The sequence below is a fragment of the Podarcis cretensis genome (assembly GCF_951804945.1).
Source record: "Podarcis cretensis genome assembly, chromosome: 9".
NCBI lineage: Eukaryota > Metazoa > Chordata > Lepidosauria > Squamata > Lacertidae > Podarcis > Podarcis cretensis.
This window is the reverse complement of record NC_137178.1, coordinates 41,895,006-41,909,233: the sequence shown is the minus strand read 5'-3', so window position 1 is coordinate 41,909,233 and position 14,228 is coordinate 41,895,006. Positions and strand designations below refer to the sequence as shown.

Sequence of the window (14,228 nt, the reverse complement as noted above, 5' to 3'; positions counted from 1 at the left end):
TACCCCATCCATTCACATTTAAAACAAATTATTCTTCCCTTGTTATTTATTCATATTCCAGAAATTACTTCAGTTTATTTTAAGGGAATAGGAACAGTGCTTTACGAACCACACTGTTTTAATTAGGAATAAAATATACTTGCACCAAACACTTTGTGGCTGAAATTAACCACTAGTAAAACAACAACAACAACAACAACAATTTATTCTTTATACCCCACCCATCTGGCTGAGTTTCCCAGCCACTCTGGGCAGCTCCCAATCAAGTGTTAAAAACAATACAGCATTAAATATTAAAAACTTCCCTAGATCTGACAGATACACAGAACTGGCTCACTAAAGCTCATTCTTCAAGAAGCATCAACATAATAAGGCTAAGACTCAAGCTGCCACTATTTAAGGCAAAATTAAATTGAGATAGTCCGCTATGATACCTTGATTTGTGCAGTTGTATCCGTGTTACTTCTAGTTTGCTTTGGCACAAACATCATACTACCTTCCCAGATATGTTGCTAAATCTATTATATGGAAATATGGTCTTAAAATAAAAAGAGTTTGCATTGCTCTGAAAATAATGTGGACAGGCGGAGTCCCCCAAACCCTGGGCAGCCCCCGTGTGGAATAACGACTCAAGACAATGTGCTATGGGCTTAAAATTGGCCACAACTTTATTATGTTTCAGATGTGAGTAGACCTTGGCTCAGGCATTGGGCATTTATCCCTCCCAGTCCCCCACCAGGGATCTGGGGAACATCAGGGTTATCCAGTGTGTGGGCTGGATGGGCTGGCTCTGGAGAACACATGTTCAAGCAGAGAGAGCCCGCCCCCATTACGCTGCTGTCGCAGGGGATAGCAATGACAACCTCTAGGCGTACGGCCAAAGCTTCCCCTCAAACAACCCGTTTAACGGGGAACCCTGGTATCGCCACCGCAAAGAGGAGGGGGGTGTGGGTCACTGCTGCATGCCCTCCCCCATTTAGGGAAGATGGACTAAAGGATTCTGCCCAAGGCCTGATACTGCCAAAGTTGTGAAGTTTTGCTACGGGAAAGGCAAACCTGCCAATGCAGGAGAATTCCTTTCCAGCCCTTCAACAGCTACCTTGATGTAGCAGTGCCCATTCTTGTGGAGAAAAGGTTAACTTGCAAAAGAAGTCTTAACTGAGGGTGGGTAGGGTGGGAGAAGCTCTGGAGCCAACTGATTATTCCCAGGTAAGATCCTCCCCCTATTGTGTGGGCAGGTGGTCCCTCCCCCTACCTGGCCTGATCACCTGGGCAATGCCTCCCCAGGCGGGATTGGGCAACTGGCTGAGGTAGGCAGAGCCCTCCAGGTATCCCACCTCGGGAAGGCGAAGCCAAGCCTGTGGTAATGGTGCTGCATAGGGTCCAGGGGGCTGCGTGCGACCACGCAAAGGGCGCCCCCCATTTAATGTGGGGAGCGGTCAATGTGATATAGCATTAACTATACATCAGGTATCACTCCAGATAAGGATAGTTGGAATTAATGGGTTGGATCCATATCTGCCATTCTGCAAATAGAAGGGATGTTGAGAGACAGCACTAAGATCTAGAAGAGGTTCTTGCTGGAGGAAGAAGGTGATGTTGGGTGATTTTGCCAGTTCCTCCTCCTCCTAGCAGTGCTACTTCCCACACTATTCTAGAGGTCCCACAACTTTATACATCTGTTGTGCTGATTTGAACAAATCTAACTCAATCCTCAACAGAAGTAGAAAAGCGGATAACTGATGATAGCCCATGAACGGGATATAGTCAAGAAAGGTTACTGTAACAGCAACACAAATGTTTTGCAAATCTCTGTCCACTTTTTGGGTAATGCATTTCCTTTTTGTATGTAATGTATAACAGGCTATCTTAGATCAGGTAGGCCTTTCATCTGACCCAGCAGGACTTTTCTTATATTCTTGTCTTGACCAACCCCTGCAAAAGAATTTGTAGCAAACACAAGTGAAACACAAAAATACTGGATCCTGTTATCATAATATCACTACATATTAAACAGCAGGCTACTCGGGGGCTTACCTGGTTTGAAGCTATGATTGTAGAAACAGAAAACATGGGGAAAAGTGTCTCCCAAATACACAAGCTGTGAACACTACGGGATACGGGGCACAGCAGGAAGTTTAAAACACATTTAGGAAATGTACTTGGAAATAGAAATTGAAGATGAATATTGGTTTAAGATCTGGGAGAAATTCCCTTATAAGTGTTCTTTAGCCGGTATTAAAGAAATGATGCTGAAAATACTGCAATAAAACTTTCTTATATTCATAAGAATTCTGTTGGAGTAGATGAGGTGACAGAGGCAACTACTGCCAAATGTGGTGGATGTGCCTGAAAAGTGTAATCATTTCAGGACCCAGTTGTTCATGAAATACGCAAGTTTTTACCCACCAACACATTACAAGATCCCAGAAGCTGCTTTATTGAACTTATATATGAACAAAAAACAGGATTTGACTGATAAACCTTTACTTTGATACTGACTCTTTACTGCACACCTGGTTATTGCCACCATGTTCTTTCTGCTTGTAGGCTTCTCGGAGCAATCAGGTGACTCCACTGTGGGAAATAGGATGCTACTTTAGATGGATTTTTTGTCTCTTCTATCATGCTCCTAAGATCGTATTCAAACCTTCCAAGGACATGCAAAATCTGTCAATACATTTTGAATAGCTGGTCTACCATGTATATTTAAATATGCATTGCCTTCCTAACATGATAAATTGAAACTAGAAGATTGAACCGATAGAGCAGAGCTTCCCAAACTGCTCCATGACCATCAGTTTCATTCCAGAGACCTGTAGGGTCTCAGTGGATTTGTGGTTGACCATGGGAGATGGCATATCCATCACACTTAATATTCATTATGACATTTAATTATATGTTTATTGCTTCTGTATTTTATTGTATTACAATTTGAATTCTACAGATTTACAATTGCTACAATAAGGGGGCCCTCAGCAATTTTCAGGTGGAAATGACTGCAATGATTGGCAGTTGCATGATAAAATTGTTTTATGAAATAAAAGAAACAAACCATAGCCACTCTTTTAAAGCAAGCCACTTTCCAGAAGCATGTCACATCTATCAATAAAAACTTAGAAATTGGAATCTTGTACAAAAAATACCAAAGCCCTTGAAAAATAATCTTCCCGATTCAAAGTAACCTTTTCTTTTTTCTTTTTTGCACCAAGCACATTGACAAAAATATCATCGGGAAAGACTGAAGTCCCACTGATGGTTAAGACCACCATGATAGTTGAATGTGTGGCTCATTCAAATAGCCATCTGTCCATAGTCTTGTAACTCTGCAACTCTCCCATTAGCATGCTTTATCTTTGGACTGAGCCTAGCATTCATTTACTGATAGTGTTTTCAAAATGTGTCCCATATCAAAAGCATGCACCCTCGGTCCTACACAGATTGGGCATAATTGAACAAATGTTAGTCACAACTAAGAGCAGCAGTTTGATGCAAATTCTTATGGTGTAATTGGTGGGGTACACCTCTCTCAGAAGGGGCGTGATCTGTCCTTGGGGGGATCTACTGCAAGGCCTGCAGTCCACATTTTGGAGTCATAGGTAAGCTGAGAAATGACAAGTTAGGCTGGCTCTGTCTTGCAGCAGGCATAACGTGGGTGGGGAAAAGAAGGTAAAGACAGCGCATGTTCCCAGTGGTGAGCACTCTGAGGCATCACCCTGGTGAAGGGACATTTACCCAAGACAGTTCTGCAAACCTTCCCAACTTGAAAGAAACAGGGAGAGGAGCCAACCTTGAGCAACTGAAGATTCACTGATCCTAAAATCTGATGCTTTGGGACTCATGGTAAATCAGCAACCTCCTCAGCACCAGCCATAAAGATAGCTAATGCTCTGACCTAGGGTGAAGTCACCTGATGCAGGTAGATAGCAGAATGAGGAATCCTCATTCTAGCCTCAGAGGCAAATACGCCACCCCGACCTCTTTGGAAAGTGGGAGATTAGGTTATTCCATTAACTGTTTCATCAGCCTCTGTTTTGTGGGAGGAATTTAAGTGCATTCTCTAAATTTAGTTTTGCACAATTAAAGCAAGTTATAGTTTCTGTCACCATAGTACAAAAAATCAACTTTAAAAAATAATCAGACTTTTTGCAGTTTGGAAAGTGATGGGGAAATTCGTAGAAAAGTGTGGGGTGAACAAAAGAAGACATATAAAAGCCTCACAAGCAAATCAGGATGAAATCAGCACAAATTATACTTATCATATAACTGCCCCACAAACAAAACAAATGCTCAGTAAAGACCAGATATAATATATTTGTGTGTGTGTAAGCTTTGTACAAGCAAATGAGGATGAATGATCAATGAACAGGTAATCTGGAGGAGCCAATTGTTTAAAGGAAGTTGCAGCCCTTTATTTAAATCCATCCATGTCTCCATTCCTAGTATTGGAAATGATGCATTTACCCCATTGCTGGCTCTTTCTTCTGGATCCAAACAATAATAGTACAGCACAAAATGGCCATTGTAACCATGTGTTTCCTGTAATGTACTAAGCAGTGACACTCCATCACTGTTAGAAATGCCAGCTCTAGATCGTTGACATTTGTCAGCGCTGTATTCTCCCCTATGTGTTCTATCTATCAATGATTCATTTCAAACTTTAGGTCCTCCTTTCCTGGAACAGGGTTGGATTATCCACCCACGTCTGTGTTCCGTGTTTGCTGGAATTGTGCAAACGGACTTCTAGCAAACAAACCAAGGAATTTTTGCAACAGACCTCTGGGTCAGCAAACTCAAATGTTGCACTGTGACTCTGCAAACAAAAGGGAAACTAATCATTAATTGTGGGGGGAGATGGATAGTTTAAATTCAAGGTTTAAATTCAACCAAAAATACCTAAGTGGAACACATCCCTTTCTGTCAGATCCACAGCTTTCTGAAGATGTTGCAGTTGAGAGTCTTCTGTGCCCTGCTGTGCTTCAGCATCACTTGGGTATGAGTTCATTTTAACTGATTCTCCTGTTAGCTTACCAGCTATGTTGCTTTTTGTTCTGTTGGTCACCTGCTTGCTTAGAAAGTAATATATTTCAGCCCAAATAAACCTCTTACTTCCAGATGAACAATGAAATGGAAGTGAAATCTGGGGGGTTCTCCTTTCAAATGCTTGAATTCGGGAGGGGCGATTCTTGGGTGCATCATCTGGCTGCATCTCCATCTATACAATCTGTACTTGTTTCTATATGTATATAAACAAGAAAAAAAGTAACGCATAACTGGTTGCATATAAAAGTGGCCCCAGATAAGGGAATATGCTTTCTCAACCAGCTCCAGAGATTGCATCTCAGTGGGACCCTGATGAGGGTTTTGATGTGGATGCACATCCAGCTATGTCTCTGCATTGTCATCTGTAAGTGTTAGCCTATCTCTGTGCATGCATCTTCCTTGCTGGACTGGGGCAAATGAGTACTTTATAGGCATGTGTTCATAATACGAGCCTTTTTGATATGCATTATCTTTGAATTCTTCGTATGAAACCTAGTCAATGAAAGTTGCAATTGCATACACCAAAAAAACAACAACTTAACTGAGTTCTCAGTTATATTACAAAAAAGACCCCAAAATTAATTAAATTACGATGTGATAACTCCCCAAACCAAAGCAAACCCAAGGATAAATGCATTACCTTCATATGAAATCTAGCAGCGTTTCAGCATTTCATGAAATTTGTAACTGTATAAAGCAGAAATTGTTCTGACAATCTATACTGCTGAGTTTCTGTTTTTAAGATTGAGTCTACAATTAAGTCACAATAAAACTGAATGAATCACACCAGGGCATGGCAGCTCTCAGAAGTGAAACAAAATGCTTGAAGCAAAGATTCTTGTGATGTATGAGCCTAACCAAACCGTTTCCTATGGAACAGATTCAGATAAGCCTCTCTCTAGCTTCTAAGCTAAGAAGCCAAGTAAGGGAACACCCATATATAGCCTATTAAGTTATGATTGAGCCAATCCATTTGCTATTTTAGCCAGCTGTATTGATGAAAGAGGCATACAAAACTTTGTGTCAAAACATAATGATTTTAACTGAGGAGGATTGCAGCCTACATGAGTGATAAATTCCTCTTTAGTTACTATACCTTTCATATACCTCAACTGTAACAGCAGTTACTTACTAATATTTGCTTGGTGATTTACTTGGCTTATTACTTTCCAGTTGCTTGGTACTTGACAGCATATCAATTGCACGAAGTTGTCCTTTGCACCAGAAACACACTTCCAGCAAATTCACTCATGACTCACAGCAGTTTTGCTTGCATTATATTCCATCTATATAGTAACATTTACTTTTAAAGGCGGAGCTTGAAAGTAATGACATTGTTTCTCTGCTGTAATGCTAGTGAAACAAGTGCAAGAGTTTCTAATTACTAGACTTTGTTATTAGGGGCATCTGGGTATATTTTGGGTTGTTTTGGGAACTCAGTGAATTATTATTAAAGAGAGAGTGTGGTGTAGTGGTTAGAATTTCAGACTAGGACCTGGGAGACCACGGTTCAAATTCCCATTCCGCCATGAAGGGTGACCTTGGGCCAGTCGCCAATTCTCAACCTAACCTATCTCAGGGTTGTTGTGATGATAATATGGAGAGGGTGAGAACCATGTGTGCCACTTTGGGAAGGAAAGAGAAAGAGAAATGTAACAATAAATTAGATTAAATAAGTTATAATATTGTTTTGATGTTTTTCCTCTCCTTCTATGACAGGCAGCAGAAGGTGATGCATCCTTTACAGAACTCGGAGGAGGAGTACGTGGCCCAAGAATAGTGGAGCATAAAGCCCAGTCTGACTGCAAATCTGAAAAGAATTGGCCAGTATGCTCTGATGACGAATGGGTAAGAGCGAACAAGCCTGAAGCACATTCATCACACTTTTTGCTGTGTACCACGGTCTCCATACAACATCACAGTCATGGCACAATAGACCCTAACGACATAGATATACAATGATACTGCAACACGCCTGCAATTTAGAAATTGCTACAAAGGGTTTCTTCAGATTTCTAGATTAACTGAAAATCAAGGATGAAAAACTATGTATTGTTTAGTAATTAAAAAGCTTTCATTGATTATTAATAAAGTCAGTTCAGACTACACATATAACCCACTGAATTCAGTCAGACATCACAGCAGGAGCAAACATGTACAGAGTCTAGCTGTTGAGCACCCGGTATGCTAGATTTTGGGCACACAAATCTTAGAAAAAATACACAGCACTGCATTTCCTAAAAATATATTCACATGTGACAAAGTTGCTATAAATACAGAACAATGTTATTATTGCTAGGAAGTCAAATTAAACCAGCTTCACCAGGTAGCATTCCTGCATAAGCAATATGGCATGACAAGCAAACATGGTTGAAACTGGGGATGTGATTATAATTAAATCTCATGTGATAATTAAATTATATGTGATTATAATTAAATCTCTATTAGCAGTAATAATAAAATAATGAACCTTTAGGACCAAATAAGTGACATGGCAGGTGTTTCATCTGTAATTTTATTTTATTTGCTATTTCCTCATTTCAGGGCACTAAATGTCCTTCAGGATGCCGGATGCAGGGACTGATAGACGAAACAGACCAGGATTTTGCTGACAGGATAAACAAAATTAAGAAACTGCTTGCGGATAATCAAAACAGCTACAAGACATCAAATATTATTAAACAGGAAATCAATAGCTATCTGGAGAGAAATTTGGCCAGTGAGCAACGTGAGTATCATCCACACAAGTGAACTTTCATCTGACTTCCCTAACAATTGCCAAATACAAACAATTGCTTGTTGCATCCTTATTATATAAGACCAAGTGGACTCCTGTAACAGTCACAGAATCATAGAAGGGATCTCGAGGGTCATTTACTCCAGCCCCCTGCAGTGCAAGAATCTCAACTAGCTCATACATGACAGACTAGAATTGTAGGTGTTATAATTACACATAAGGAAGGCCCATCAAGAGCAACAAAAACTTTCACAACACACTTGCTTTGTATGATTCCACTGTCAAAATAATCTCCTTTCACAAGCTATCTCCATGCATAATCATACAAAGAGGGGAGCAGGATCACACCAGCTGGCTGCACCCCTGGGCCCCTGCACTCAGAGCCAAAGCTCTGTAGAAGGGCACCCACTTCTAGGTGCATGTGCCTAGTGGGTCTGTAGCATCAGAAATGCTGAACGCATAGGATTCTTGAACACACGGTGTCAACCTGCATATCCAGTGTAACATCAGTTACAACAAGGCCTTTAACAACTGTCTGAGACAATTGGGAGAGAAGCACCCTTAGCCAAAGCCTAATCAGCAGCCTCCCAATTTACAATTATCACATCATCTTCATTAATTACTTTGCTTTAAACCAGGCATGGATATCTGTTTGGGCGTCAAGAACCACATGAACCCATGGCCAGTCCTCTAAGTTTAAACATTATGGCAAATGTGGGCTTGGTCCAGATCTCCCTTCCAAAAGCAGACCATGTGATATACTTTCAAATAATGTTCTAAAATAATTCTGAGGATTTATCCTGCCCCAGATCAGAGACCCTGTTTCAACAGTGAAAGCTTCATTCTTCAAAGATGAATATTCACTTATTGTCTTAGTATCTACAGTGTAACAACAACAAAAATGCTTCATTCCTAGACTGACCATTGGTCCACCTAGTTCAGTGTTGCTGAAGCTGAACTTAACTGGAGATGTCAGGGGTTGAACTGGGGCCTTTTGCATGTAAAGGATGTGCCCTCCCAGTAAGTTGGGCCCCTGATATTCTTCCTGAATATGTATGGCCTAGATATGAGCAGAATTCATGGCTCATTATTACTTTCTTCCAACATTTCTTTAACAAATTAAGATCTAACATGAATGGAATACACAGAAAGGGGGAAATAAAAAAAGCTAGGATTCAAATGTCTACAAAAGAGAGTGCCAGTTCATGCAGCAAGGTTTTTCAGCACCTCTGTCTAAGAGGTGAATTTTGTGGGTTCCATTGCAGAACTGAAGGTTGGAAGATTAAGTAATAGGGATGCATAATTCAGGCATACATGGATGCATGCGTCCTTGAGCCTGTCAAAAAAGTTGACAGTACCCAAGTGTTTTTATCTACAAATGGCACCCACAGAGCACCTTGATCTATGCTGGGATCGTGACTGGGGTGGGTGTGCCTTCAGCAGTGTTTTTCAATGGGAAAGCAGCATGAGGAGGGAAGGTAAACCCTCCCTCTCAGATACTGCTGTCCCAATCTGGAGAAAAAGACAGTATCATCAAGGGTCATTAAGGTTTGGCCCTACAGGAGCCATTTGCTAATTTCCTCCTACCTAGTGTCCTTATACAGTATAATGTGTTGTTATTATCATTGTAATTCAATTTGTACCTTCAAATAGCTATTGCGGGGAAAGACTAAGCTATTGCGGCTTCTTTTGCTTCAGAGATTGATGATAACTATGGCCAAATATCTGACGATCTGAGAAGGAGACTTGTGACGCTGAAGCAGAGAGTCGCTGACCAAGTTAGCCGGATTAAAGTGCTGCAGAACACCATCCGGAACCAAGTTGTAGAGATGAAGCGTTTAGAGGTAGGCTGCAACCATTTTTTCAAAAAAATAAAAAAAATTCTTGTTCTAGGCTGAATTCCACCCACTCGCCATTTCTCAAGGGCATCCATCTTCTATGGAAATACAGTACAAGAGGCATTCTTCTCAACCTCTGGTACAATTGGACAAATTATAACTATTTTCTGTTGAGCAATGCCTTACTGCTATAGATGAGGGTTTGGCTTCTTTATTTTACAACAAAACCTTTTGGGGTCACTTCAAGCAGTGATGAAACTGCCATCAGCAATAGCCCAGCGGCATTCCTCCTTTACAAACAAAATAGCCCAATAAATACTTAAGGATACAACAGCTTCGGCAGACTTAGGAATCAAAGCATGCACATTTATACTGAGGTTGTGGTTTTGTATTTTATACATTGCATTTTGTCTTATAGGTTGGTTGACCATAATACTGTAAACACTTGCCAGACTGACACACTTCTCTTCTTCTCCCATTTGTATTTTCACCTTTCCATCTCTGCCTAGGTGGACATTGATATTAAGGTGCGTTCCTGCAAAGGGTCCTGCTCTCGAGCTGTCAGCTACAATGTGGACACCGATAGCTATGACAAGATACAGAAGCTGCTTTTACAGGCCAGTTCCATCAACTTGCAGCCGGCATATGAAGCTGCTCCCTTGAGGGTACTGAAAATGAGACCCCTGAAGGATTCCACTGTCCCTAGCCATTTTAAAACGGCTCCTCTGTCGGAACAAGAAGCAGGCATCATTAATCGTATCAAACTGGTTGAAGTCGTATTGGAAGATTCAGAGGCTGCTGGACAACCACATACTAGCAAGTTAGTCACTCCTGGTTTTGGAGGGGATACCTCTGGCAGAGGCGATACCTCTAGTAGTTTGAAAATAGTCGGTCCTTCTGAGTCTCGTCTCTCCCGTACATGCGTCAAAACCATCACTAGAAAAGTGATCAGAGGTCCTGAAGGTCCCAGAGAAGAGGTTGTTGAAGAGTATAAAACATCTGATGGTTTGGACTGTTTCCATTCTAAAGATTTAACCAGAGAAGCAGGAGGCACCACCCACACGAGAGTGACCACTGGCACCGGTGGAAGTGGCTCCTCTGACTTTTCTACCCTGCCTCTGAATGCAAAAGAGTTTTTCACCTCAGGTTCTGGTGGCAGAATCCATAGCACAGGGACTGGCACCCACACATCGACCTTTGAAGGACGCGACGTTTTCTCTGACCTTGGGGAGGGAGAAACCGACGACTTCTCCATCTTTGACCAGCCCTCCCCCGACTTCCATTCTCATACAAGTGGCTCCACATCCCATTCCAGGACGGTTATGTCCAGCAGCAGCAGCAGCAGCAGCAGCAGCAGTTCTAGCGGCTTCAACAAAGGGGGCTCCACTTTCGAAACCAAGTCAATAAAAATCCCATCAGTTGAGCTGCAACATGACGAGAGTGGAGAAGACAGACCTGATTTTCATGCACGCAGCTTGAGTGCAGGAGGAGTGAAGCAGGGAGAAAGCTACACCGGGACAGGTACCCACCCACTGCATGGAAAATAATTATTGAGGGAGCAGCAGTGAAGTGTGCAACCAAACTGACACACAGGTTAAACGAGTGCAGTCCATGCCATTGTTTAAATAATAAGAGCAATGTGTCTGTTGGTTGCCATTTTGGAAAGGTGGGGGACATGGTTTCTCGCCATGAGTAATTGGATAACAAGGCAGTTGTGTACCTAATGTCATGGGTAATGAAAATGTGCATGTAAGCAATCAGTTTGGGGTGGGGGAAAAGTACAAGGAATCGTTCCACTGTAGCCCCAAATTAAGTGTAGCCAGTTGACTTGAGCATGATTACTGTTTGGATTCCTGTGACCTTGTAATAAAGCTTAACCGAAAACTTCTGTCAACCAGATCAACTTTGTTTTTTTAGACTGTGAGGATATCCACCAGAAACACACTTCTGGTGCCCAAAGTGGCATTTTCAGAATCAAGCCAGCAGGAACCACTAAGGTTTTTTCAGTTTATTGCGACCAAGAGACCACTTTGGGAGGATGGCTTCTGATCCAACAGAGATTGGATGGGGCGCTGAATTTTAACCGGACCTGGGAAGACTACAAGAATGGTTTTGGCAGCGTGGATGGGAAAGGAGAGTTCTGGTTGGGCAATGAAAATCTCCATCTCCTGACCCAGAGGGACACTGTCCTTCGAGTCGAAGTAGAGGACTGGGAGGGCAATAAAGGTTATGCAGAATATAACATACACATAAGCTCTGAAGAAGAAGGCTATAGGCTCAGTGTCTCTGATTATGAGGGGACAGCAGGCGATGCTCTTATCAGGGGTTCAGAGGAAGATGGGGTTGAATACACCACTCACAATAACATGAAATTTAGTACTTTTGATAGAGACAACGACCAATGGGAGGAGAACTGTGCTGAGATATATGGAGGTGGCTGGTGGTACAATAATTGCCAAGCTGCTAATCTGAATGGGATTTATTACTCAGGAGGTCAGTATGACCCAAGGAACAATGCTCCCTATGAGATTGAAAATGGGGTGGTCTGGGTGCCCTTCAAGCCCTCTGATTACTCTCTCAAAGTTGTTAGATTGAAAATTCGGCCTATAGAGACACTCTAGATATCAAAGCAGCAACAACAAGAACTTCCAAAATTATATATACCTCAACATTATGTAGTGTATGTCTGATAGTGTGTGCGTTTTTTTTTTATTATCCAAAACAACAGAATGCAACTGCCTATAAAATAAATGGGTTCACTCAAAAATACATTTCTGGTGTGTTTAAGTTATTTACAAACAACAGCACAAATAAATATTATAAAATGTCTGTTGGGAATGTCTTCCTCAGTTAAGCTATTTGTATCTTTAAAGTTCTATAACAAACGTAGTATTAAACAACGCACATTACACACTGAGATGAAATTCAGAACCATTCCTTTGAAAAACCAGTGCTGGCTGAGCAAAGAAAGATAATCTACAGTATTTAAGTCAGAAATGGAGAACCTTTTTTCAGCCTGAGGATTTCATTCCCTCATTGCCAACTTTCCAAGGTCCAGTGGGTGGGCCCAAAACAAAAGTGGGCATGGTCAAAGCATGCAAGGACAAAGTAGGCACACATATCAGGGCTGACCCTATTATTCAAGAGACTGAGACTGAGGCTCATGAGTGCACCCTGCACCCACTTAGCTAGCCTGCTTCCCTCAGGTGTTGTTGAAGATGCTGTCCCATCATCAGTGTTGAAGGATGCCAGTCTGGTTGGCTTTAGATAATGGAATGGGGTGGAGGGGCACCATCTTGTCCTTTGCCTCAAGCAGCGAAGTGTCTTCATCAATACAACAATCAACAAAACCAGTGTGTGCACAGGCATATCTGTAAATTCCCCCTTTCTCACAAAGCTTTTTTCAAGCTTAGTTGCTGGAGAGCTATGTCTGGTTTTTATTATTTACCACCAGCCATGGAGGCCCCTGGTTTTTATTGTGGGGAAGCATAACCCTCCCCTCCCAATGCACTGCAAAGAGCATTAGTAAAAAGGCTCCCATTAGTGATATCCCATGCTTGCTAGCCAGGCAATTGTAGGAGCATCTATGTTGATCTACCAATACACTTAATAGAAAAAGCTTCTCCGGGATCTCTTATCAGTTAAAAATGAAGGTGGGAGAATCAAACAGCTCAATACTCCCCGACATCAGAAACTCTCTGCATTTAAAAAGTTAACATGTGACGGAAAATATGCAGAGTGTGTGTGAGAGAGAATGGGGAGGTCTCTGCGTACGTATGATCTCTGTGAGAGAGGTGCACTTGAGGGCGAGGAAAGATGCTTATGTGAAATGGGTGACTGGTCTGTGTGTGACGAGTGCTTGTGCATACTGTGCGTGTAAGCAAGGAAGTGTGGCGTGGTCACCTTGCATATTTTTTCTGGTACTGGGGCAACAGCATCTGGGTATATATGGATGTGGAATCAATATTGTGTGATCCCCATAGTTGGCATCAGGAGGATGTGGCTGACTTCTCAGGCTAAGAATGAGGTTTCCGGGGTGGCGTGGTGGGAAGAAGAGGAGGAGTTTGGATTTGATATCCCACTTTATCACTACACGAAGGAGTCTCAAAGCGGCTAACATTCTCCTTTCCCTTCCTCCCCCACAACAAACACTCTGTGAGGTGAGTGGGGCTGAGAGACTTCAGAGAAGTGTGACTAGCCCAAGGTCACCCAGCAGCTGCATGTGGAGGAGCAGGGACGCGAACCTGGTTCACCAGATTACGAGTCTACTGCTCTTAACCACTACACCATGCTAACAACTTTGAAAGAGTAATCAGAGGGCTTGAAGGGTACCCAGACCACCCCATTTTCAATCTCATAGGAACAGCAATGATGACTCTCTCTCTCTAATTTTGTGTTATGCCATCCTCTGATGGCAGCCATTTTGTATTCTGCCATACCCCGTCCATGGCAGACATTTTGTGTTATGCCACACCCCATGGCAGTTATTTTGTGATTGACATTCATAGCACTTGCTCAATATTCAAAATGTGCTGCTGGACCAAAAAAGCTGGTGACCTCTCTCTTAGTACAACTACTGGTGACAAGGATAAACATGTCTGCAAGTTCTT

The 14,228-nt window shown here is 42.0% G+C and overlaps 1 protein-coding gene across 1 annotated transcript; it reads left to right on the top strand.

The window, feature by feature from the left end:
• The first annotated feature begins 4,839 nt into the window (after positions 1 to 4,839).
• On the top strand, positions 4,840 to 12,387 carry FGA (fibrinogen alpha chain). The gene is made up of 6 exons (XM_079990444.1): positions 4,840 to 4,993; positions 6,763 to 6,891; positions 7,588 to 7,771; positions 9,479 to 9,624; positions 10,128 to 11,139; positions 11,536 to 12,387. The coding sequence occupies exons 1-6, from the start codon at positions 4,943 to 4,945 to the stop codon at positions 12,237 to 12,239; spliced, it is 2,226 nt and encodes a 741-aa protein (XP_079846570.1). The 5' UTR covers positions 4,840 to 4,942; the 3' UTR covers positions 12,240 to 12,387.
• The last annotated feature ends 1,841 nt before the right edge of the window (positions 12,388 to 14,228 follow it).